The 27043-nt window shown below is 44.8% G+C and overlaps 1 protein-coding gene across 10 annotated transcripts in view; it reads right to left on the reverse strand.

Moving 5' to 3' along the window:
- The window catches only part of KCNMA1 (potassium calcium-activated channel subfamily M alpha 1), a 722449-nt gene that overhangs the window by 61701 nt on the left and 633705 nt on the right, over positions 1–27043 (reverse strand). For all 10 annotated transcript variants that reach the window (XM_082719524.1, XM_082719523.1, XM_082719521.1 and 7 more), the window contains exons 20-22: positions 14701–14824; positions 10513–10737; positions 6833–7025 (exon numbers count right to left, since the gene is read on the reverse strand). In XM_082719524.1, the coding sequence (XP_082575650.1) occupies positions 6833–7025; positions 10513–10737; positions 14701–14824 (542 nt within the window). The remainder of the gene's footprint in view (positions 1–6832; positions 7026–10512; positions 10738–14700; positions 14825–27043) is intronic.

The following is a 27043-nucleotide window of genomic DNA, read 5'->3' on the forward strand; positions in this document are numbered from 1 at the left end:
TGCCAAGAACTGCAGAGAAAATTGCAGAGCTGTGTTGACCAGCCTCATGGCATCATCATCGAATCCAACCCCAGATGGCCCTCACCAATGCTTACTCATGCTCTCGCCTCGCTCCTGTCATCTCCCTCACATGTTTATTGTAATGTCTGCTCTGAACCTTTGTCACCATCGGTTCCCCATCTCAATTGTCCCGGGCCCTCATATCTTCAGGGAAAACCAAACTGGCTGCTTTGTGAAGGAAGGAGAGCCAACAAACTGAGCTGCCTCCAGCCTCATCTTCCCCATCCAGCCTTCTGTCTCAGAAGGACAGGAGTCACTCTTTCTCCTTTTCAAGGCCACAACATCTTCTCGTGCTTGTCTCTGTTTCTTCTTATATCATTTAACAACTCCCTCCTAAAGGGTCAAACTTTCCCTCTCAGTGGGGTGTCACCTCAGTCCATTGTAGCCAACAAATATGGTGTCTTTCTTCACATTCTAAAAACAAAAAGGAAATCTTTTCTTTGACAAGATCCTCTGAAGTATCCTATTTCTCTCCCTACCAGCAATTGAAGGAGTAATATATGGTTTCAAATGATCACCTCCCATTAATGCTTCAGACCCTCGAATGCCAGCGTCTACTGGCAACAAGTTATTCAACTATTCTTGCCAAAGTCATCAACAACTTCTTGAGTATCAAACGTGTCTTTGTTTTTTTTTTAGGACCTCATCTATAGGACTTTTTGTAGTATCTGACAGTGCTAATCATTGCTTTCTTTCAAATCAGTTCAGCCCAACACATTCCTATGGCATGTCAACTCTGTCAGCTCCTGTGTTTGAGGCACTGGGGACATGGAGAGGAGCAAATGAAGAAGAGTTTTTGCCTCTCAAAGAGCAACATGCAGGAACAAATAATTTGGATGCATTCTAAACTGCTATCTGGAATTTATTCAACTCTCTTCTCCTTTACCTTTGACAGCATCCACTCCTACTTCCTTAAATTTTTGCTCTCAGCCCCTTTCACTGGAATCTCTTCCTTTGGTGCTGACATTTCCAAGGTTCTAGGTTTGGCCCTTTTCTCTTAGTTGCTTTGCCTTCTCTCCCTGGGAAATATCCACATGCAAGGCCTATACCCTGTCTATCACCAATGGTTTCCAAGTCTGTACCTTCAAACCTAACTTTATCCCTATAGCTGTCTGTTTATACCTCTTGTTAGATATCTCACTTTCAACTGAAATGGACCAGGACCAAATTCTTTACCATTTGCCACAACCCAGTGTCTCCTCTTGAGTCCTCTTTCTATCCACCCCGTAGCCAACCTCAAGAAACTCCTTATCCTTGGTAAGGAACTGACTTGGTAAGTAAGAAACTCCTTACCAACCCCTTATCCTTGCTCATCCACACCTCCTTTCCACCCAACTGGCCTTTGATGCACTCTTTTCTGTTTCAAATGCATCTCAATTTCTGCCTTGCCTTTGTGACTGACATCACTGCAGCTGTCCTGTCCATGCTCACCCATCCCTTGATGTCTGCTGCAACTGTCTCCCTACATAGCTCACACTGCCATCTCATCCCAGTTCTAAACCATGCTCATATTCTTGCTTGCTACCTCTTTAAAAGATGGATTTAATTATCATCTTCCTATCATCTCTGCCCTTAACAAGGCTATAAGCCTATACTCTAGTCCTGCACTATCCAATATGGTAGTCACTAGCCACATGCCTTAATTTAAACGTATAAATTAAGTAAAAGGGAAAGAAAAGCAGTTCCTCAGTCACATTATCCCCATTTCAAGTGGTCAATAGCCACATGTATTCAACTCATCCACAAATGTCACCTCTTCTTGGAAGCTTAAAATACATAAAATGAGGAGCCTTATGTACTCTTATATTTCTAGTCTCATCCTTGTCTCTTGCACCATAATTGCTCATGGGGGCACCTCCTCCATTCACCTGAGCCATTGAGGAGAGTGAATGACTCAGTCCATGTGATCTTTGTGTTCTGGGCTTTTACGATACCTGATGTCTAGTGGACACTTGTGTATTCTGCCCTCTTTCTCTCAAGAGTTATCCTCCCTAGAAGATGAACCAGGAAGAAACCCTAGGATGCTCACTTCATAATGTGATACAAAAACACAAAGGGAAATTCAATCCCATACTCCCTCTTTTCAGACACTGACTCAAGAGGCTGAGAATGGACCCTTCCGTCCTCGGCTCACCCTCCCTTTCGAGATCACACTCCGTTCTTGTCTTTTAGAACCACAGGGAAACGGTCTGGCAAGAGCCACTGTTGTACCGGTTGATTTAAATTGAAATGTTTTCCCCAGATAAATGCGTGCTAAATAATACACCAGCTCTCCAGCCAAAGGGAAGTGACAGGCGCTCTGTAAATAAAGGCACTTAGTTACTGGTAAAGAGCTGTAAAGTGGTTCTGAGCTGATGTTTGCTGACCAGCAAGAAGCAGCTTCACCTGCTTTATATAATTGTCACCGCAGTCTTGCCTGCTGTATATTAAAACTGCATCTCATAGACCCAACTGTCACATCAGATATACCATCTGGCATGGGGTAGGCCACCTCTCCCTGTGATTGTTTTTGACAACTGGGCATCACATCTCAGATCTTTCAGAAAGTGTCTGGTCCAGAATCCCTAAGCTGGGTCAGTTCTGACACCATGTGGCTAGAACAGTGACACCAAAAGGTAATGTTAATAGAGGAGAAGGAAAAGAGGTTTTGTTGGTCTTGGAAACCAAGCAATGCACGGTGGCAAGTGTCTGAACACAGATCTCAACAAAGAGCCTACCTCCTCAGTGTTAAGACCCGTTTTGCATGTGACTCTGAATTACATTAGAAAATCATGCCATAAAAATGCATAGATGTTTTGGCCCCGAAGCACACATTTGTCCTGAGTCCACATTTCTGTCCTGCTGGGTTCGGGAGAGATGGTCATATAGCTCTCAAGACAAAGCAAAGGAGGGGGTTTTATAAGGACTACAGAATAAATCGTGATGAAAACTGGAGAGCAGTGGCCAGAAACCTCTGTTGTTATCACTCAGGGGAAGTTAGACTTGCTTCCCCCAATGAAAAGAGGAACACAAAGTCATTTTGTACTCTGTAATTCCAATTCACCTGCAGTGTGGGGATGACAAATGCCTAGAGGAAGGGTGGTGAGAATTTCAGGCCAATGAGCATTCCTGCTGGTCCAGAGGGTCTCAAGGAGAGACACAGTGACAGGGAAGCCTGGTTTGTCCCTCGAGCCCTATGGGCTGGGACAGACCCAAGGTGTGGGCTGCCTGATGGGCAGCCCAAGGTGAAACCAGAGAACTCACCCATCAGAAGGAAAGTCACTTCCTGGGCTGATGGCCACCATTTTGGAAAGTCAGAGTGTTCCCAGAGGAGTGTTAGAAACCAAGGACGAGAGAAGAGCAGACAAAGCAAGAAAACAAGGGGAAATATGGGCTCAGTGTGCCTATAGTTCTCGCAGTCTCTCACTGAGAGCAGAATGGGCTGCTTGCCGGTTGCTGGAGGCCTGAGCCCCACTCCACTGAGGACCAAGAGTGAAAATTGCCACGAGCCCTAAGATACATCCTCTGCCTTCTTTTGGCCCATGCTCACCTGCATGCATGTGTATGTGTGTGTGTGTATGAGTGTGTGTTTGGAGTGCCCTTCTGTCGCGCGCTCTCTCTCTCTCTCTCTCTCTCTCTTTTTTTTTTTTTGCAAGAAAAATAAGCTCCCCTTCCCTTTCTTTGTTATCTCCCACCAAAACCTATTTTCCTTGCTTATTCCTATACTAAAGGGAAGGAGAACTGGATATGTGCAGAGGGGAGAAAACACATTTTTACCAGTTTGGCCATTATATAGGATCTAAGAGGCTGGAGTCTGGTTTGTGAGAGCTGGAAGGAACACCAACATCAGATACACACATAACTCAATTGTGCATTGAGATTCTGATCTCTGGACCTTGACAATCCCAATTATTGAATTGGGAGAAAACAGACCTGTATTTTCCTGCCCCTCCCGCTCGACTCCATCTCCCCCGCCCCCAAAGGGAGTGTTTCTCCCGCTTCTGCTTCTTTCCATTCCCCTTGCTAGCTCCTGCCAGGAGAAGAGGAGCGTCTGATCGGGTCGGTCAGCGTGTTCACTGGACCGGGTTTTGTTAGCGTGCAGATTATTGTGCCTTAAAGCAGTGCACATGAGTCACCTGGGGACCCCCATTAGAATGCAGATTCGGACGCAGGAGGTTTGGGATGGGCGTGAGAGGCTGCATCTCTAACAAGCTCCTCAGGGGATGCCCGTGCTGAGAGGACACGCATGGAAGAATGGACTTAAAGGCAGGAACCACATGTGGCTTGCCTCTTCCACTTCCTAGAAGGTCAGCTTACTGTCTCCTCACATCGTCAGTCACCTGCGGTCCCTGCATAGGGAGGGCAGGCAGGAGGCAGGCTTTAGCTCTCCAGGACACAGTGGGGTAGGTGAGACTCTCTTTCAGAGCCTTTACATATCGGCCTGCATCCTGGCTGAGCAGGTGGATTCCAAGATTTAGATCTGGGGGAGAGGCAAGGGATAGTGGCATGGGAGAGGTCAAAATCAGGCTTCAGACCAGATCAGTGAGGGCTACCTCGAGCCACTCCTAACAGACACATCCCTTGGCATCAGGGAGATACATATCAAAACCACAGCGAGATACCACCTCACACCGGTTCGAATGGCTAAAATGAACTCAGGCAATGACAGATGTTGGTGAGGATGCGGAGAAAGGGGAACCCTCCTACACTGTGGGTGGGAATGCAAGCAGGTGCAGCCACTCTGCAAAACAGCATGGAGATTCCTCAAAATGTTGAAAATAGAGCTACCCTATGACCCAACAATTGCACTACTGGGTATTTACCCCAAAGATACAAATGTAGTGATCTGAAGGGGCACCTGCACCCCAATGTTTATAGCAGCAATGTCCACAATAGCCAAATTACAGAAAGAGCCCAGATGTGCATCCACTGATAAACGGATAAGGAAGAAGTGGTATAGATGTGCAATGGAATATTACTCAGCTGTCGAAACGAATGAAATCTTACCATTACAACAACATGGACGGAACTAGAGGGGATTATGCTAAGTGAAATAAGCCAGTCAGAGAAAGACAAATATATCATTTCACTTGTGAGGAATATAAGAAACAAAACAGATGAACACAGAGGAAGGAAAGGATAAATAAAGTAAGGCAAAAACGGAGAGGGAGGCAAACCATTAGGGACTATAGCTAAGAGAACAAAGAAATTGAGGGTCGCTGGAGGGGAGGTAGTGGGGGATGGCATAACTTGGCGATGGGCATTAAGGAGGGCACTTGTTGGGATGGGCACTGGGTGTTATATTTAAAGTGATGAGTCCCTAAATTCGACCCCTGAAACCAATACTACACTATAAGTTAACTAACTTGAATTAAAAAAAAAAAAAATGAAGACTAGAAGCCACTCTATGTCAAGTATAAAGAAAATTAGCTGTTGTTGCAACCATTGAAAGGGCTATAGGAACAAACGTTAAAGATGCCACCAGCGGCTGTTTCACTTGCAACATGAGGTGGAAGTTTCCACAGGAGATGTGGGAGACCTCAAGGCACCTGGACAAAGGCCACAGCAGCCCCCTCAGTCCCTAGGAGCGAAGCCAGTGATGCCGAGAAAAACTCCCCTAAGAGCCGCTTTGAACCTCGTATCTGCCCAGGGTCGGGCTGCCGCTGCCTCCAAAGAACGAACGCCTCTTTGCCTTTTCCAAATTTCAGATCTCATCCCTGGGCACCCTCTCCTTGCCAGATGCTGGTCCAGAAGTGTGCAGTGAAGAGGATTCTAGGAATGGCACTGTTGAGCAGCTGCGGGAGGAGGTGGTCCTGAGCTGACAGAGGACCACGCATGGGCATCCTGATGGGTCTAGATGGCCTGACGGAGCTGAGTTCTCCCCTGCAGGGGACACGGCGCTTCCCACCCCAGCAGCTCTAGCGCTAGTTCTTACCAGCGGCGCTCCCTCCACCTTCGGGCCTGGAATGATGGGATTCCGGCCCCCATCCGGCCCCCAGGGCCTCCCATCCGGTGGAACACTTACGACAACGATCCTGGCGTTCACAGCAAGCCTGCACCGAGGCCTCGTGTCCCATCCTGCCAAGGCCCTGATGACTGAGGTTGTTTGTCATGAGGTCTGGCTGTGCTGCCTGTCTGAGACTTCTAGATGACATCTTTACTAGCAGCTATCTGCCCAAGATCCCAGAGAGAATGACAAGGAAGGCAGAGGCAGAGCAGAGAAGGCAGACGTGAATCATTTAACTGTCATGCCTCCTGTAGAGAACGTGTGGCCTGATGAGCACCAACTCTAGCTAAATGACTTCTCGTGTCCATATTGTCCCCACTGTCCAGGGGTCACCGTCCGTGGGTCGGTATATAACAGGGTAAAGCTTCACATCCCCGTGCAGCAATAACAATGGCAAAGCTTAACGTAGCTCAAGGGCAAAGACATATACTGGAGAGGAACGTGAGGAATTCTCCTGGCAGCATCTTTCCAGGGTCTGATGCTAAGCAGGTGACCCTGGGCACCAAACCACCGTTCGGGAAGACCACGGGGGTGGCAATTGAAAGGCTGCTTTCCTCTCTGGGACGGCAACCTATCATGGATATGGGTGTTCAAGGTCTCAAGCCTGTTTCCCAGGACAGTAAGAAGAGGCAGCCGATGCCCCTTTGAAAGCCAACCCAGCGATGGCGGGTTTCACTGCCAGGCAGGCTGATGTGAGCCTCTTTGAATTACTGAGTGAAGGATATCCCTCTTGCCAGCCCCTGTCCCCTGTAGGCACAGCAGAGAAGTATTACAGGCTGTCCTTACCTTGGGAATTAGCCTGCAAGACCCCGATGCTGTCATCAAACTGCATAGATTTGATGTTGAGTGACGCCAAGATGCATTCCTTGTCCTGCAGCGAAGTATCATCAATATTATTCTGATTGGCTGACAGGATAACGCACATGTCACAGAGGTTGATGTTGACGGCCCTTAAATCAGCCCGACTTAATGGCGTACCCTTTGGCATAGAGGAAGGGAAAAAAAAAAAAAAGAAGAAGCAGCCAAAGTGAGTACAAGGGACGAGAGGGAAAGAGGGGGGGAAAAAAATAAAAACAAATTAAAGATCGGGCCAGAGCTTTGGGAAATTATTTAACAAGTATCTTTTTTATGCCTTGACATTAAGCTGGCCTAACTACGTTCAAGGGAATAGGAGCTGTGTGCTAATCTAAAGGGTAGTCAGTGCTGATGGCGGCATTTCAGGCTTGCTCTCCACACTCCATCAAGCCGTTGCTAACAAACGAAGGAGAGGAATAATGCCAGGGTCCTACATCTTCTTCCTGCCTGGAAATTGTCTTGATTTAAGAAACTGTCCTGTGGCAACCTCTGGCTTTCAGAACCTAACGAGAGGGTAGGTTTCAAAGGCCTGTTTATTTAATAGCAGGTCACTTCTGTCTCGGGCAAAAAAAAAATGCAGCTCCAACTAGAATTTCCAATGCAGCCAAGGGGAAATAGCCAGCGAGCACGGTGTGATTGGGGTGGGGGTGGGGGTTGCTGATGGTGCCGCTTATTAACCTGGGGGAGGTGGGAGGGTTGGAAGTAATGTGCATCTTGCAAAGGTTGGGGGAGAGAAGTTAAGCTTCAAGTCAAATGACTGTATTGCGTATTTTCAGCAAGAAAACAAAACAAGAGGGGAGCCTCGGTGGCTCAGTCAGTTAAGCATCCCGCTCTTGGTTCCGGCTCAGGTCCTGATCTCCAGGTTGTGAGATTGAGTCCCTGGCTCTGCATGGTACATGGAGCATGTTTAAGATTCTTTCTCCCTTTCCCTCTGCACTCCCATACTCCTTCTCAAAACAACAACAACAACCACCACCAAAAAAAAAAAAAAAAACCCAACAAAATAAAACCAAGAAAATTCCCTAATTGACCAACAACATAGGGATGGTTGAATACACCACTGGCCATACAATCAAGGGAAATCTATGCAGTGGGTAAAGAGATCAAAATAGTTCTCCATGTGGCATAGCCTTGGAAGGATCTCTGAAACAGTGGGATAAGTGAGGGAGGGGAGCCCACAAAAAAACAAGTTCTAGATAATTCAAAAAGTATGATTTCATTTATGTAAAAAGAAACCCACAAAATAAAAGTATATATTCATGAATATACTTATAAATGCATGTACCTTCTGAGAGAAATTTCAGAAAAAAATATACACTAAAACTAATAATAGTAATTACCTCTAGGGAGGAGAATAAGATTGGGGATAAAGGAAAAAGTTTGTTTTGACTTTACATACTTCTGTCTCATTTGAATATTTTATAACAAGGATGTATTTGTATATTACCAGTGTAATTAAAAATAAATAAGCCAGTAAACAGATTTTTTTAAATCCCATAACAACAAAAAGCGCTGGGTGGGGGGGGGGCAGGGGCGGTGGGGAATAGAGCAAGGAGGGAATGACAGAGAGGTAGATAGCTCAGGATTAGTGGCAGAGGGGAGAGGTGTGACCTCCACATGCTCTGTGTCCCTAGGAGGGATCGTAGCAGAACGGATCAGGCCATCCCATATCAGGGTTCCCCGGGGCCATAGGACCTCATTCTAGAGTTCTCATACTTGGATTTCCAGCCTGAAACCAGCTTCTACTTTGCCGACATGGAGCTCTGAGCTGCCTTCAACTCACTGACTATATTGGGGGGTAGGGGTTCTGCCAACTACCAGATATCCCCGGATCCCTTCCTCCCAGTCTCCCTCCTGAAGAAGGGGCTGTGAGCTGACAGAATGTGGCCGCACAGATTGAGACCATCAACCGCCTTTTTTTTCTCAGTGAAAGTCATGATTCTGTTCTCAGCCCCCAAAATACTGCTACAAAGTGATATGATGGAGAAGAGGCATTTAGTGCTATGGGGCTGAGAAGCAGCTCGTTCTGGGCTCTGGAGCAGTATGTTTTGAATGGAGAAGAATCCCTCTTTCCAGGGATCCCTCGGTACAAAAGTGTGACCGACTTCCTGAATCATTTTGCCAGTTCATAAGCCTCAATTGCCTACATCCATATTCTTTTAATTTTCACCTTGTAGGGAATCCAGCAGTAATTGTGATATAAGACAATCCCTGCACAGTTGTATACACATGATTTCAAAACTCAAGAAATACAAATGACATACACAGAACACCAAGTTTCTGTGGGCTGGCTCCAGATGTGGGTCACCGTGTAAACAATGAGATATATAGAAGACAGCAATGAAGGCCCATTTTGTACAATGATATTGTGCTTGAGTGTGCTAAGTTTTGGAGGGTTTAAAAGGGACCTGCAAATATGAGAGCTTATTCATACACAGATCTATCAGTGAGTGCAGGTATGGAGGGGTACACAGAAGGAAACACACACGTATACACCACACACAAGCATGTGTACACACACACACACACACACACACACATCTATCAGTGAGTGCAGGTATGGAGGGGTACACAGAAGGAAACACACACGTATACACCACACACAAGCATGTGTACACACACACACACACACACACACACACAGACTCAGGCAGGTCAGCAAAATAAGAAGCTCTTTACAAAATACTTCTAGACGCCAGTCCATGTGTCCCCAGTGGACCACATGGAAAAGCACATGTAGGAAGACAATCATGAACATACATACTCAAGTCTATGATGCCTGAAATTAGAAAGGTATATATCCGTTTACGGTCTTCTATGCATAGGACTATTTGTTTTTCTTCAGGTCAGTATTTTTAACTACATGTGTTAACTAAATCAGTTTACTCATTTACCAGATCTAGAAATGTTTAAAAATTTATGAAAAATATATTGATTAATGATTAGGAAGTAATTAGATGACTCCAAGATCATGTACCTACCCCATGTCCTTACACTAAATTATGGAGTCTCAAAATGTTCCTTTTAGATTTGGGTCCTAGCACTTTTTAAAACCAAAGATATCCCATGCCTATAGGTACACACATACATACAAGCCCATCAAAACATTTCTAGGCTTCTAAATGAATGGGAGGCAGGCAGTGGCCAGGAGAAGGGATTGGCAGCAGGAATAAAGAAAGAATTGTTAAATCCACTTAGTTAAAAACAGAAAGTGGTACAACAAGATTTACAGAAGCATTAATAATGTCATAAATAAGAGGATAGAAGAAGTTCCGTAAGTAAATTCTGCTATAAGCCTCATAATATCTCAAAGCACTAGGTTTGGGTAGACAAGAGAGAGAGTGTAGAGACACTGATATGGTAATGCCTTCGATACCAGCCTAACTTCATGCTCGATGAGCAGCTGAACTTGGCTGCAAATTCCTTTTAATAAGGTCTCCCAGGGTTTAGCTATTCCTAGACAGAGCAGAGGGGAAGGGCTGAGTCCTGGGGCCCATAACTAGATGAAGAAGCAGACGCATGATCAAAGCTACAACTACCATATCCATGTGGGATTTTCTTTTGTGAAGGAAAAGAAGGAAAAAGCATCCCTAATGTGACCTTAGACTTACAGGCAATATGGACACTTTGGGGAAGTTATGAAGCGTCTCCCATTCCCGCTTGAGGTACTCAATGGAGCCCACGAATACGATGTGCTTGAGCTCGTGGTAATGAAAGTTGCTGGCTCGGAGTGGCATCACCAGGTTCCGGAGGCCAATCAGGGCTGAGCTGACATCACCAAAGATGCAGACCACGACGTGGCCGCTCAGGACGGTCATGGCAGCTTCGCTTCGAGTCTGCAACAGGGAGACACAGAGCAGCATTAGAGAAAAGACCTCATAGGTTGCAGCAAGGGTTAAAAAAATCACTTTCATCAAGATAAACATTTGCTGAGTGCTTACTATGTGTTTTTTTTTTAATTTCATTAATGTTACAGACATGCCATATATTGAGTAGGTGTATATGCATCATACTGGTATAATAAATATATATAAACATATATCCACCCATACCATGACCTTCTTTGACCAAAACTTAAGAAAGTTATGCCATAACACATAGGAGTCTGTAGCCTTTCCTGGGGCAGGGTGGATAAAAGGGAATACAATATTTATGTTGTTTAGAAACAGTAGTCTTAGTTTCCATGAAATTGTTGGTAACATAAGCTGCCTTTTCTGGCTTTCTTGCTGAAATTATGATAAAATAGTAAGATCCATGCTAGTCTCAGCTTGAGAAGTTTGAGTTTTGAGTTCTGGACTCACCAATGGGATTTCACACTGTATCAGTACATCAGTAGGTAGAACATAATATCCTAAGCCAGGGGATGGCAACATATGGCCCACAGGCCAAATCTGGTCTATACCCTGCTATTGTTTGGCCATGGCTGGTAAGGAAAGATTGGTTTTTGCATTTTAAAATGGTTGGGAGAAAAAAAAGATTTTATAATATGTGAAAATTGTATAAAATTCAAACTCCAATAAAGTTTTATTGCAACACAGCAACGCAGCCATTCTTATTTCTTAGTTGTTGCCTGTGGGCGCTTTTATGTTACAACACAGCTGATTAGCTGTGACAGAGACCGTGTGATCAGCAAGATCTAAATTACTCATTCTATGATCCTCTGCAGAAAGAGTTTGTGACCCCTCTCTACTGCTGGTCTCTGGTTTCCAGGGACATTCCTGGAGAGGCCCACCTGGGTAAGTCATCAGAGGAAGACTCCCAAAGAACCATTAGAAGGATGTAGAGCTGCACCAGCAAGAGCAATAAGCTCGTGTCTTCCCCTGACCCTAGGCTTGATCTCAAATGAATGAATAAAATCACCCCAGTGAGTGAAGGACCCCAACTTCCCATGCAAATGGTTAGCCACTGCCACACATTTGCTCACTGTGTTAGCAAAGAGAGCAACACAGGAGGCCACTTAGCGGCCTTTCTCCACTCCTCCTTCTGGTCCAGTACCTCCCATTCCTGACTTTCTTCCTCCTAATTCTACCCACCGCTTGCCTGGCTGGCCCCATATGGCTTACAATGCTTTTGGGGAGGCATATTAATGTCCACTGCACATATCAAACTCTGCTGGATTTAATCCCTAGAATTGACCAGTGTATTGATTGTTTAAATGCCAATATTACAATTCACAACAATGTCAGGGTTATTACAGTAACCCCCAAGGACGAGAAGAAGCCAGCTTTCACTCCCTGATCGTTAGAATAAAGCAGGGGCTGTCACCATTATCGGTTTCCCTCTGCAATAGCACAGGAACACCTAAGACAGGGACTGTGAGATACATCTTAGAAACAGCGACTAAGGAGGACCCACTGGGAGGTCAACACTCCACATCACTGCTTCATGGAGAAGACCTAGAGTTAGTTATCTCAGCTGCTTGGAAGTCTGAGTGCCTGGATACTGTTAGCAGAACATCCACCAGCCTGTAACATGTTGTGATGGGGTTTCTAATTGCTTTTAACTGGAGTCTAGCTCTCTTCAATGAACCTGAGGAATACAAACTGGATCCAGAGTTGGGGCTAGAAACCTACAATGCAGGGTGGGGGTAGGGCTCTGCTTAGCAAAGTGGCTGACCACAGGAGCTGAGCTCTGTGGACTGAAACACCAATCCTTGCACTGGACACAGTAACATCACCGGAAGAATCTTGCCAAGATCCCAGTTCCCTGAGAGTCGGATTCTGACCAGCTTGAGACCTACCAGAGCAACTACTCAGAGGTGCGTCTGCTGCTTTCCACACATCCTTGAAAGCCTCACCCAGATGGGGCCTTACTGGTCTTAAATGCTTCAAAACACAATCTGTCTGCAGAGGAAGACTTCACTGGCCACTTAGATACATCCTAGATTTGAAAAGCATTTTGTGCCTCTATAACACTTAGCTTTAAATACATTGCTTCATGGTAACATGTTACGTCTTCTAATTAGATGATCCTTTCCTCCTCAAAACGGAGGCCACTTCATGTTTTCTAACTCCCAGAGCTGTTAGTGTCCTGCACCCAGGGGAGTCCATGCAAACCCGAAGCGTCTTTGCACAGCTGGTTCTTCTGAGTATTCTCATCTCTGCTCCCCTGGGACTTTAGAGAGGGCTTCTTGGACCACACTGTGGTCCTAGCACCTCCTGGGGCCCTTTCTAGCCCATGGACCTCCTTGATTGTCTTCATAGCCCTGTATCACTTTTCTATATCCCTTCGTTTACTTGGAGATCTTCTCTTGGCCTCCCCTAGAATATAAGCCCTGTGACAGCAGTCATCATAAGGGGCCTCACCCCTGGCCACAAGAGCAGGGCCTAGCACATAAATGGCCCGTTATAAATGCTCCTTTAAATGATGTTATTTTTCAGAGGACAGAAGCAGTAACTCACTTCCCTAAACTCTTTCATGCCAGAAGGGACTTTGTTTGTATGCCAATCAGCTATACCCGCTTCAGGAGACTGGGCAAGCCATTAAACCCTGGATTCCAGCTATGAGATCCAGCCCTCTACAGCCACAGATGGGTAACACCAGTCTGAGTTTGGGTCAACAGAGCAGAAGCGCTGCGAACACATCATGATGTAAACGCATGCAACCTCCTCATGAATAGAACCATTTACGCTCCTCCTGCTAAATCGGGCAATAGCTATTTCTTGAGAATTCTGACTTTCTGGGCTTTTGTCTGCAATGTTCACACCTCCAAGACAGCCTCTAGCACAACCCTGTATTGGCTCTTAATTGCTTGATTATAATTAAACTGAGAAAACACACACACACTCACACACACACATTCAGATAAAACACAGGAGAAAATCCAATGGATTAGAGTACAAAGCCTTTCCGAGGAACTGGAGCAGCCCTTTTCTAAGAAGGGCGGCCATGACATCAGAAATGATAGGATTTTCCTGGCTGACACAAAGAAGCAGGGCACAGCAATCTGCAATGAGAAGGCATCTGACCTTCCTGATTATTAATCCATTTTTCATGGATTAGGAGGACAATAAACTGTAGGGAACCTGATGTGGGCATTAAAACCTAAAGCTGTTAACAGGACAAGTCCGAAGAGTAGAATGGATTATTATCTATGCTGACATTCCTAGGAGAGACCAGAAGAAGCCCACTGCTGTTACCAATGTGACCCAACCATGAAACAGGGCTCTGAGACCCCACATCTGAGGTGGTCCCATGGCTCATCATTGTCATCATCAACAAATGCATTTTGTATCATGTGCTAAGAAGGATCCCAAATGTACAAGGCTATTAGAAGAAGCCTTGTTCTTCTTCATAGAAGACAAGACATTGTTATAAACAAGTAACATTGTTTATTTTATTGGTACCATTCACAACTCTTCCTGGTATTTAATAATAATAATAATAAGGAAGAGGAGGAGGAGAAGTAACTCTATTGAGTCACTGCAACACTAGGAGTTAAGGTCAGTCTCATATCTCATCTTCTTACGGGTAAGAAAACTGAAGTGTAAAGAGGTCAAGGAGAGTCACATCCATAGGAATTAGATACATACTGCCTCCCATGATGCCTTGCACACAGCACAGGACTGCCCCATATTGTAATAAGCCAATAAATATTCCAGAGATTAAAAATTCCATTCTTGGTACATATTCTGATGAGAGTTCTAGCTGCTTTCATCTGAGTCCCAAATTTTAATGATCAAAAAATAGTTACGACCAGGGACCATATCTTTGCACCAGCCAGTTAGGGAAACCTCATTCCTAGCAATGGTAGTTTGGGACCAAAGTGGATGGCACAGATTCTGTGGCTCACCACTCACCAGGATGACTTTCTCTATCTCCTTGGGTGCACACCAGTGAAACATGCCAGTAGAGTCGTACTTCTTCACGTTGGAGTCCATGTTGTCAATCTGATCGTTGCCGGGAATTAACAAGGGGTCATGCCTGGGGAGAAAAGGACAAGAAAACCTAAGTGGAAAATGTAATAAATTATAAATGGAAAGTGCCCCCTGAGTTACATCTCAGAGGAATTGAAAGATGCACAGGAAGTGGCTGTCACTGAAGGCTATTCTTTTGCTTGCAGAACCCGTTCTTTGAAAGACAACTGCCCCAACCTCCGCCACCACCTGGAAAGGCAGGCGACCTTTATCAGCTAGTAATTCTGCCTTTCCCCTCCTGTTCCCATTTCTCTAAAATGGCCTCCATGTCATTTTGTGGATTTAGACTCTTTTCATGGATACCTCTCCTCCCTCCTCTTCTCATTTTACCAGTTATCCAGTCTCCCTGGTGCTTGCATGTATGTGCGCGCGCACACACACACACACACACTCGCTCACGCCAAAGGGTTGTTATTAGCATTGGCAATGAAGAAGAAGGAATAGGAATAGAGCCTCATGCTGACTGACTGGCATGAGGATGGAAAGCCAATTACCTGCTCTTCCTGACTACAACTTCTGACGTGATGCTCTTCGCAGTAAAAGCTTTAACAGGCTGCACTTTAAATATTTTAGCAATTTGCCCAATCAGATTTTGCTCTCCCCGGCTGAAGCCCTTTAAAGATTCAGCAGCATGTCACTTCAGAGCAGATTGACTACCAAATGCCCACATCTGGAATACATGATTTCAATACTAAACAACACCCTCTCTCCTTGCCTTGACAACTGTATTTGCCCTCGCCATCCGATGACGGTCTCCCCTACCCCCACTGTACCTCCCTACTGCAGCCTTCCTTGGATGAGAGCTCAAGCTCAGACACATCTTAATAAACTTGCCTTGAATTCACTCTCTTGCCTTGTTTACTGGCGGAAAGGAAAGATGCAGCTACAAAGGCCGCCCCTCCAATGGGCTGGCAGAGCCTCACCGACAACCTTGGGAATTACAATAAAATTGGGCGGGTCTAACAGGCTCAAAGCATAAGAGACATAGTCCCACATCTTGGGCCATATCCATTGTCCAGATTCCATCTCTGGTAGTGATTCCATATCTCAGTTTTGGGGGTAGGTCGTTAAGGTTTCTACAATACTGACCGCATATAATTAGGACAAGTCCCAAGCATACACATACCTACGTGTCCTTACAGGGGAGCTCTCTTCTCTAAAGAATATCACTATTTCAAGATAGAAAATATAAATAGGTTCAAATTCCAAAAACTTACTATAATGTGATTTTGCCTTTTAAATCATCTATTTTAAGCATCAGTGAGTGACCATTTAGTTTTTAGTATTTCTCCCCTTGATGTTTTCTCTGCTACTTCTCATTTATATGTCCACTACATAGAGAGTGGGATAGGAATCTCTCCTACATGATCCACAGACCTAGAATTAAGCTTTCAGGATATCAGGATATGTATCATGAACACCCTCCCCAATACTCACTCTACCCCCTTAAGATGGGAAAGTTCTCACTTTACTTATTCCTGAGACTCTCTTTTAGGCGATACCAAATACCAAATACTGTGTGAGGCAATCCTGCAAAGTTGTCATCAAAAAACATGCTAGATTACTATAGGAACTGTCATATCTAATCTTCAAAGGAGAAGAACAATCCACCTTGGAATAGCATCTCGGTAGCTGAGCTGTTGAGAGGTCTGAAGGTGTTGTAAACCACCAAGCCACCTTTCAAATATCAAACTCGGTCAAAAATGCTAAAATAAAAAGGCAGTTGCTCTTAAGAACTGGTCACAGATCAGGGCAAGAGCAACTTTTGTTATTTTTTTTTTCACCCTTGAAGAATCTATAGATATCCGTCTATGATAGGTAGGTGGACAGAAAGCACCAAAGAGAAGAGATTTCAGAAAATGAACAGAATGAACACTTCCCAGCCCTAGAAGAACATATTCTAGTTTCAAGAGGATCTTAATAAATTTTCCTGGAATAAATAGAGCCAGCTTCAAATTCTCTTCACCAGTAAACTGGTTACAGAGGAAGTATGATCTCAAAACATCCTGAGAGCTGCCCCTAATGCCTCCAACGCTCATCTTACGAAAGTAAACAAACAACCCTGATGACCAGTTATCCCTCAATGAGAAGGAAAAATACAGTATTCTACTGTCAAGTCTCACTAACTGGGGTGAGGGTCTGGGAAAAGCATGTATAATTTCTTTAAAAAAAAATGCTATTTGTTCTCCAAGTATAGTGGACATACCATGCTATATTAATTTCAGGTGTCATTTGACACTAGGGTTGCAAGCCATGATTGGCACTGGGATATCCAGAAACATCTGAGAAGTCTCTGTGGTCTGCCATGCTGCTCTCTGTACTCCCTACACGCCTCTCACCGTCATCTGGATAATATAAATGTATTACCCAGGACTGCCCCCAAAGGGTCTAAGCTGAGGACCATTAAAAATCTCCCCCCAAAAAAACATTCCCTTTTCTGGCCAGCCATGGCACCAGGACTTTGACCTTTGATTTCTTGAATCATCAAAGCAATGAATAAACATGAATTTTCTATTTTGATCTAGGAATGGAGGCTACCCTGATGATTAAGATGCAGTCCCTAGTCAAAGAGAAGGTCATAATATAGCAAGAGACAGAAATGTCAATCAATAGTTGTGATACAGTGTGATGAGTGTTATATCATATAAGGTGGCATGAGAATACCAAGAAAGAAACTGTTAATTGCCTGGGATTTGAGTAACATTAAGGAAGGCTGCCCAGAGAAGGGAACATTTTATCTGATCCCTGAAAGGTAAAGAGGAATTGCAGATTTTAGTGTTGATCTACAAGCAGCCATTAGAACCCACTCAGAGACTTGAGGCCCAAATAAGCCCAAGGATGGTCCCCCAAACTGTGGCCGACGTTCCTCAAAGAGCAGATCGAATCCACTGATTGCATATGACTGATTGAAAGCAGGCTAGGAAATGTGTGGAATTTAGATAGAAAAAAATCAAGCTTCCAAACATGAAGAATGTCATAGAAATGGAAGGGGTTTAAAAAAAAAAAAAAAAAAGACGTGTTTCTCAAGGTACTGGATTTCTGATCATGTAAGTCATTCCAGAAAAGCTGGGATACAGAGATTTCATTATAAATTCTGGGTGAACCTAGAAGAACTTCAAGATTTAGCACTGCTCTCTTACTGAGAAAGAGGTTGCTAGAAGTGTTCTGGAACTATCGGGCCACCACTGGGCATCAGAAGGCCAGGGGGCACTAAGTAACTGAAGAAAGGTTGTTGTTGGAGTGAAGATGGGAGATAAGAAGAAATAAAGACTGAAGACTTTAGAGTTCCATGAAGGATCATGGGTGTTCCTCATCCACTGGGTTCTACCATCTAGAAGGAAGCTTGGAACATGATTCAGTTCAACAACACAAGGGTCCATAACTACTTTGGGCAGTACATGAATTGTACATGAATTTCCTTACCATTTCTGTTCCTGTAGTTATTTCAAGTGGCTTACCATCAAGTTCCTTACCATTTCTGTTCCTGTAGTTATTCACAAGTGGCTTAAATTGACTTAAACTGCAGAGATCTCTGACATAGGTGAACACTGAAAAGCCAACTGGCCACAGGAACTTCCAAACTAAGGTTTTTGGAGTTTACATCAATAAAAGAAAGTTCTAGCATTTGCCACTGAGCACAACAGCCAATAGTGCTGTAGTCAGGGGAGGCCCCCTCCTCTAGGAGAAGAACCAGACAGTTTATTTTACCTGGAAAGGAAGTCTTCCAGAAACCTCCATGAACAAAGCATCCAAGGAAAACTTATTTACAAAATGATTAAAAGAACCACATTCAAATGTTCTCAGATGATTCCTCAAAGACCACTTAGTTGGAAGTAAGGAGAAATACTAGATACTGTCTTTCTGGCCTTAATTATTTTATGCATTTTCTCAACTTCTCTAAAATGCACTGTAATTGGCTCAAGACTCATTTGTCATTTATCATGGAGCCAATGTACATGCATTATTTTAAGGTAACAGAAACTCTGTGAGGTGAGGTCAATGAGCTGGTCAATGAGCTGGTCAATGAGCATAATTCTGTCCCCCACAAACTCTGTGTATCAAAGTCTGAACTTTTTTTGTTTTTTTGGGACTGGATGATACAGTCTTCAAAGAGGTAATTAAATTAAAAAGAGGTCATTAAAATGGGCCCAATTCAGTATGGCTGCTGAACTTAGAACAAGAGGAAATTTAGACACAGGCACATAGAAACATGTGAAGACACAGGGATAAGACAGTCATCTAGAAGCCAAAGAGAGAGACCTAGAACAGAGCTTTCCTTTACTGACTCAGAAGAAACCAACCCTGCTTATACCTTGATCTTGGACTTCCAACATCCTGAACTGTGAGAAAAATCAATTTCTATTGATTAAGATTTCCAATATATACTACTTTGTTATGGTAGCCGCAGGAAACTCATCAACAGTCCACCTTGGAAAATGGGTACAATGTATTAGCTATCGGTCTCTGGAAGTGACCCCAGCTGCCCTTCTTGCCCCTCAGTTGCATGTTCACTTCAGGGAGAAAAGCATTCTTCCACCAGTTTAGAAATACACAGAATTAGACCAGAAATACACAGTATCTTATTCAAAGAGTTTGGACCAATACCGCTCCCTCCTCAGGCCCACCCCACCCCAACATACATATACAATTACATGTGGCTCTGCCCCAGAGGGCATGTCTCTCCAGTCTTTAACTTGCAATGACATTTTTGGATCAGTACCTATGACAACCCAATTCAAAGGAAAGAGGAAGCCTGTTAATTTACTCATTTGAGGAACATCTGGGTGGCTCAGTAGGTTAAAGCCTCCGCCTTTGGCTCAGGTCATGATCCCAGGGTTCTGGGATAGAGCCCCGCATCAGGCTCTCTGCTTAGCAGGAAGCCTGCTTCTTCCTCTCTCTCTCTCTCTCTCTCTCTCTCTCTCTGCCTGCCTTTCTGCCTGCTTGTGATCTCTGTCTGTCAAATAAATAAAATATTTATAGAATTAAAAAATAAAATTAAAAATTTAATTTACTCATTTGAACCAAGAGTCTTTCTCCAAAGGTGGTAGAAATCACTGAGAGCAGGAAATGACTTTTTTCTTTCTTGACCATATAGCATAGTGGCTTCAACCAAAATATCTGTCTGTCAGTCTTGGCTCATCTACTACTTGCTACATTGTGCCATGTCTCCATTTCTTCATCTGTAAGATGAGGGTGTTAATCACCATCATTACTTAATGGATCCCATTTAAGGGTTATATGAGTGAACACCATCATACCCTTAGCATATAGAACCTGACTCAGAACGTGCCCTCAATAAGTGTTAACTACCATTATTATGATTATTGTTCTTTCTACTTTGCTAAAAGCTTGCTCATGTATTTGTAGCTCTTAGGAAGGGAGACAGTAAGGATAGCACAGCTCAATGATGTAAACATAAGGTTACTACCATTATTTCTACTATCATTGCTACTACAAATGGATAGCCACCATGAGTTGAATTGTCACAAACATTGCAAGGCGGAAACTTTCACCTCCATTTTATGATCTACTCATGACTGTCACACTTGCAGGAAATTTCTACTATTATTACCCATCTGTGTGGTTGGGAAAGCGAGTGGATAAGTAACATGGCTAATGTGGCACAGCCAGTGAGAGAGGCAAGGTTGGACCAAACAGGTCGTGACTAGAAGCCAAGGCTGCTTGGCCCCATCCCACTACTGCCCATTTTCAGGAGGCAGCTGGATTTTGTTCATTCTCCACTGCAGAGCTCCCCGAAGCACGGTGCCCTGAGCTGCAAAGACAGGCAGACTGGCACAGCGTGGGGTGAGGAGGGATTCATGAATTGCAGAGCTTGTGTGAATAATCTGCAGGAATTTACCCCATGAGCCTTTCTCAGGACAAGGTGCTAATAAGCAGAGCCTCAATAATCAATCAAGCCTGGGAGAGCTTTTGCCATGTTCAGGAATATCCACATTTTTATAGCAACTGAGGAGCCCCAGTGAGTTCAATTTTTCATAACTCTGCGTCTTGAATCTTAGCTCATACCCTCAAAGTCCACAGCTAGAAATTAAGCATGCCTGACTTCAAATAAAGAATAAAAGATCATTGTTTTGAGGATTTGCAGAGCAAGGAATGCCACTTGCCATCAATTAATCTGAGGAAGTAAACTAAACGTCCTTTTACAGCAGAAACACAAAAAGCTTGCCTTGAAGACAAGTGCCTAAAGCAAAACCACAAATCCCTTTCCTAGCAAACCTGCTGTGGGGAAGCCAGTATTATATTTTAAAGAGCACAGATCCCCTTACAGGCAAATACAGCAAATCCCAGTTCTTCCGTGGCAGTGGGTTCAACACTGGCCTTCAGAAATTTACATTAAAGTACAAGTAAACAAACCACCAAAATAAATAAATAAATAAAATAAGTGTGAAAGAGGAAAGTTACAACATGGTTTTTGAATTGCATCCTTTGCTTGAGTGCTTGAGTTTCTCACCTGGTAAGGGCTCTCCTGTCCTTCCAAGAATCCCAGGTAGGCTGGAGCCCCCTACAGTATCTCCCTGGGAAACCAGAGGCCAGATAAACTGTGAGAGAATTTCTCAGCCCAAGGCAGGCTCTTTGTCCCATGGCAAAGACTAATTCTGAGGAGTATATTTAACATGTCAAGCACCACTGCAGGGCTAGGGGGATATTTTTGAGGCCTCACGCTTTGTTTCAAAGGTTCCTCCTGAAACTGTCCTCCTCCATAACCAGGGACAGAAGCTGTTTGCCCTTCCTAGGAGCTCCCATAGAAGTAAGAGATGCTCCTTCTGAGATAATAATTTGCATTTTTGTCTCATCCTTTGGATGCTGAGCTTCTTGAGTGCAAGGAACTCCTATCTTACTCTCTGGTGAGTTTCCAGAATCCCGCAGAAGACATTGTACATGCTCAATAAACAATCAACTAATGAGAAGAACTGATGAACAATCTCTAGTCCCTCATTCCAATCTCTTGACTCTTAAACCAGTCAATGGAAACTCACCAGACCTTTTATGGAGACCTGAAAATGTGCCCAGTGATAGTCCATTCACCTTGGATATCTTGCGACAATTTGTTGGCGGAACAACTAAAGCTCTTGTACTGTTTTTCACTTTACAGAGACTATATTTGAAATAGGGCACCTTGATCTAAAGGGAGACTCTGAAAATACGACTTAAACAGGTCCAGCTGTCTGGAGTGGATCTAGAGCCACCTGATCAGCAGGAAGGACTCATGTTTGATGGCCAACAGTGGTCAAGACAGGCGTTTTTAATTAAGCAACTATTTAGTGCTCCATTGTCAAGACTGAACATATCTGCAAGAAAGGTCCCTATTACATTAAGCTTCCTTTGCTGTTATGATTCACAGAAGCAGTAGTTCTCAAACTGTGGCCCCATACCAGCTGCATCAGCATCACCTTGGAGCTTGAGAGAAATGCAAACTCAAGCCCAGCCCAGACCTACTGGATCTAGCTGCTTGAACAAGAGGCTCTAGATGATTGTATGCATGCTGAAGTTTGAGAACCATCACCATAAAGTGTTGCCCAGATGGAGAAACTATATGGTTCAAGTCAATTCTACCAAAGCTAGCAATTGTTTGCAACACACAGACCGGAAGTCTATGATTCTCTCCAGCAAGGCCAGGGCCAGAGTCATGCAAGTGAAGGATCTAGGTGCAGATTTTAGGAGGTACCTCCTATGTATGGCTCTCCATAGTTCTGGCCCTTCTATCCACATGGAGAATCATAGGGCTGAAGACAAAACTACACTCAAGTTGCCTATCCTGATTCTCACTGTGTGACTCTCTGGAACTTGAAAGGTTGTATCAATACCTGACGGGGTTCCCCACCTGCATGCCTCTCTCTTGCTCACCTCCACGCCCATGAGTTAATCAGCAAATAAACAAACATAAAAAGACAAATAAAGGGGCATCTGGGTGGCTCAGTCATTTAAGTGTCTGTTCTTGGCTCAGGTCATGATCCCAAGGCCCAGGGTGAAGCCCTGTATCGGGCTCCCCGGGTTCATGCTCTTCCTCTGTCTCTCAAATCAACAAAAATCTTTTTTTTTTTTTTTTTCTAAAAAAAGGCAAGTGAAATATTAGTTCTTGTAAAGTACACTTATAATTCAGCTTTCTACCCTCCTTTCTCCTCATTTCCTCTTCTACTCCATAAAAACACAAGGCGCTTAGTAACTAAGTCCTCCACTGCACTGCTCAAGAGTGACAGCCGTGCAAGTGAGTCTCTGGTTGTGAAGACAGTCTCATGTGGTCTCCTCAAAAGGGCTCATATTTGGGTTTTCAGCACCATAAACAATCTGCCTCATTCTGGGGTACATTTCATTTCTAGACCAATAGGATTTCCTGCTATGTTGGAAGGATATGGGCTTTTGCTTCTGGCTCCTACCTTCACTCATCCTTCAACACTGCCCCCATCCTCCTGTATAATGAGCATCTCTCCTGAGACACAGCTTCCCCCATTTCTACCCCCACCCCCACCCCCATCTCCCACCCATCCTCTTCATGGCTGTCCTTGGAGTCACCTTGACAAAACATTCAGGCCAGGCTCTAGCCACTCTGCCAAAACCAGCATCACTTTCAACTTCTCCATCTCTTTACATCTTTTTTCCTGCCTAACAAGTAAACAGTCAAAAACTACTGCGACCTCCTACATCATCTCTCGTTAGGCCGCCACCATTCTAAAAGGAAGAAGAAAATTACTGCCTTTATGTCTGGGAGACAACCTGGGAGGACTGACATGTTCTTCAGTCCTAGAGGAGAGCAGGCAAGACGCTCTTGAAAGGAGAGGATGGGATAATGACCCGCTGCTGAGAATGCAACTTGTCCAGAGACCTGTGTCAAATCCGCCCCAAGCCCTGGTATGATGAGCCCCACTATTCCTTTCTTCTCCAGTCCCATGGGGGCCTGTCATTGGCTATTTATTTGTGCATTCAGAGGTGAATTTACTTAGCTAAGCTGTCCCTGCCTGCCGCCTTTATTCTGCCCAGTTGGAAGGAACAGCGAGAATGGCATTCTGTCCCCAAATCTGACAGGGCTCAGGACATCTTGCCATTTTCTATTACTAGAACCTTTCAAGTTGGCAGTCCTAATAAAAAGACCCCATGGTAGGTAGGAGTCAAAAGAGAGGGATAGGACTTAACAAGCAGATGAGTTTATTCCACTTAATGATCAGTAAATGCCCAAGAGGCTAATCGGTTTTCCTCAAATCCTACTTCCCTTCCTGTTCAGGAAGTCAACCAATCTCTAATATTTTCTAGGCCATGGGACATGAAACTCCCCTCACCATGTTCAATTTCTCTGCTTTCTGTATTGTCAATGAACCGTACCAGCCTGGCTGGGAACATCTCTTTGGTACACCATCTACTCAGCACATCCTGCATGAGTCCTCATGGCTCACGGCCCCTCCATCTGATTCCAAGTTTCCTAGGTCCTGGAGAAAGAGGTGAACATGGACTGATGTCAGGAATGCTGTGTATCCTTCTTCGGAAGACTGTGGCCCACTTTTGGCTCAGACCCTAAGTGGTCTGGCATCCGAAGGACCTTGGCAGAGGCTGGGGCTGGCTGGGCCTTCTGCCCACACCTATTTATGTAACATGTGTCCAGAAGGCCCCTGAGGGAGGCTTGGTTCTATACCTTTCCTTATACTGCCACCAGTGAGCCTCCCAAAACTCTGTATCCTCAAGACGTGCAAGGGTTTCCCAGTACCAATGATAGGCAAAGGTCTTCATGAGTGGGTACACGAATACTTACAGCATGCCAAGTCTGGTTATGCCCCTCCAAGAAGCCCCTTCTCCAGCCACATCAAGCCTCTTACTATGGCCTGAGCACTCTCATTTCCTCCATTGGATGGAACAGTGAAAGAGTTCATAATATGGGCTTGGAAGCTAAGCTACCTGGGTCCAAATATTCCTCATTGGGTAAGACTCACTAGATCCACCAGACTTTACATCTCCGCCACACAGCATCTTCATTTGTAAAATGGGGGAAAGTATAATTCCCCCATCTTATGGAGCCATAGTTAAGATTCAGTGAGTTCACAGGCATAATGTTCTTGGAATGATGCCCGGTACCCAGTAAGCCATGAACAAGGGTAAGCATTGATATTATGAGAGAACTCCCCCTCATCATCGAGGGCAAGGTTTAAATGAAAGCTCCTTCACAAACCAGGCTCTGCCTCCCAAACCAGAAGTAAGGGCAGCTCTCTTTGTTCTCACAGCCCACGCCAGTACATCTCCAAGCTGTTTCTACTCTGTTTTGCCACACACACTTGCCCGTCTCCTATGTTACAGGGATTGTTTTGAAGAGCAGAGACCTACTCTAACCCATCCTCTTCATGCTCCTCAAAGACTTCCTACAATCCCAAATACAGTAGGCTATCAAAAAGCATTTGCTAGATGAGAAGTGAATTAATCTAAGAAAAGGAATCAAAACAGACAGCTGAAACAAACAACATTTCTGGATCCAGTTTGAGGATATAGCATGGGAGTCCAGGCATTGACTTGATACTGTCTACCTGCTGGAGAAATACTCTTAGTATCCACCAGTGTCTGTGAACACAGCTCCTTGAAGGTGGGCGTGGAAAGAATGGAGCACAGTTGTAAGCTGGGTGGGGAATGAAGGAAGCCACAAATCTGCTTCAGTTGTAGTCAAAATGGTAACCAATGTGCATTCCCTAGCCCCAGAGAGACTTTGTAGACAGCTTTCATTTGATGTCCAGTGGGGTCTCCAAGACCCCTGAAATTAAAAGCACTCAACTTGGCTATCCAGAGACAATGATCTTGCCCTCTACGGTCTTGCAATGGAAGGAAAGTGCAGTCTTCCTCCCAAGGTACAAGACTCACTAGCAGGGACAAGTGGGCAATGAGGGCCTGGTGACTTTAAAGGGAAACAAGCAGAGGTTCCTTAAATCATTGCAGGCTAAGAGATCAACAAGGAAGGCAGATAACAAGAACCTAGGAAACCCCATGGTCTTCTCCTCTTGGGGGGTTTGTAAGCCAAAGGTCATCCATCAAGACATGGGGTGCACTGTCTTGGAGCACAGATGTTGCCATTTGGCTCAGTTGGGCTGCGAGAATTGTTTTCTGTCAGGGCAACTGAAAACCCTAGTGCATCAGGATCCAGACACACAAAACAAGGCTGTTCGCCTAATGGTTGAGCGGGGAGCAAAGTGGCACTGAAAAACCAGGGTGAGTCTGATCCCAGAACAAAGGGAAGACAAAGACCACGAGCGCAGGGTCCCGGCAGCTCTTCACTCCAGCCAATGGTTTGCAGGGAACCCTCACACAGGAGCCTGTTTTATTTGCAGAAGCCACAGCAGTAAATTCAGGCCCATCCTTGCCTGTTCTGGACTCTCAGGTTTCTCTTGGAGTCGTTCCTATCACTGCCCATAGGCCACTAAAACCTTCCCACATTCAGAATGATCGATTCTGCTCAAACAAGCCAAGCCACAAACTCATGTCGAAAAACCCACTTCAGATAAGTCATTATCTTCCTTTATGGATTTTTCAGGTCAGAAGGAATAGGACCTAAGAGTCCTATCTTCTGTAGAGTGGAAAGGGAGTCTGGGAAGAGGTGGGGTGACCTGGAGAAACCACAAGAAGCGGCATGAGCTCCTCTCTTGCTTCTCAATCAACAAGAGAGGCATAACAAAATTAGGTCCTGGCTGCCCGCGTGTCTGTGCCGGACATTCAAACCGAGCAAAACTGCCGAGTAAAGGGAAAAGGAGGGCTCAGCACCCGGCCTTTGCCTCCACGACAGAAGACGATGCAGAGCACCTGGGACACAGAAAGTCACGGTGAAGGAGGAACGTCAAAGACCCTCTGACTTGTCATGGGACCGCCCGTGCCAGCTGAGCTGCTGCCGAGACCGCAGTGGGCAGGTGGGTTAAAGCAGTCACAGTGGCCAGAGAGTAGCCCAAAGGCACCGACACCAGAAACCCAAGTTCTGTAGCTTGGCGAGCTTCAGCTTGCCGCCTGACCCACGTTTAGCAATTCTGATGCACCGCGGAGCAGACAGCCCCAGCCCGGGATGACTGCTCCCTCAGCCCCTCTCCAACAGGCAATGAAAGCAAGACCCACTTTGAAAATTCTCCCCCATCATGCAAACTGACATAGGCATGCTTTTCAAAAACCCACAGCCAATCTGTTGATCATTACTTATTTACAAAGGCCTTCGGGCAGAAAGTCCTGTAAAAACCATGCTTGATACGGTATACAC

Source organism: Mustela nivalis, assembly GCF_964662115.1.
Source record: "Mustela nivalis genome assembly, chromosome: 2".
Classification (NCBI taxonomy): Eukaryota; Metazoa; Chordata; class Mammalia; order Carnivora; family Mustelidae; genus Mustela; species Mustela nivalis.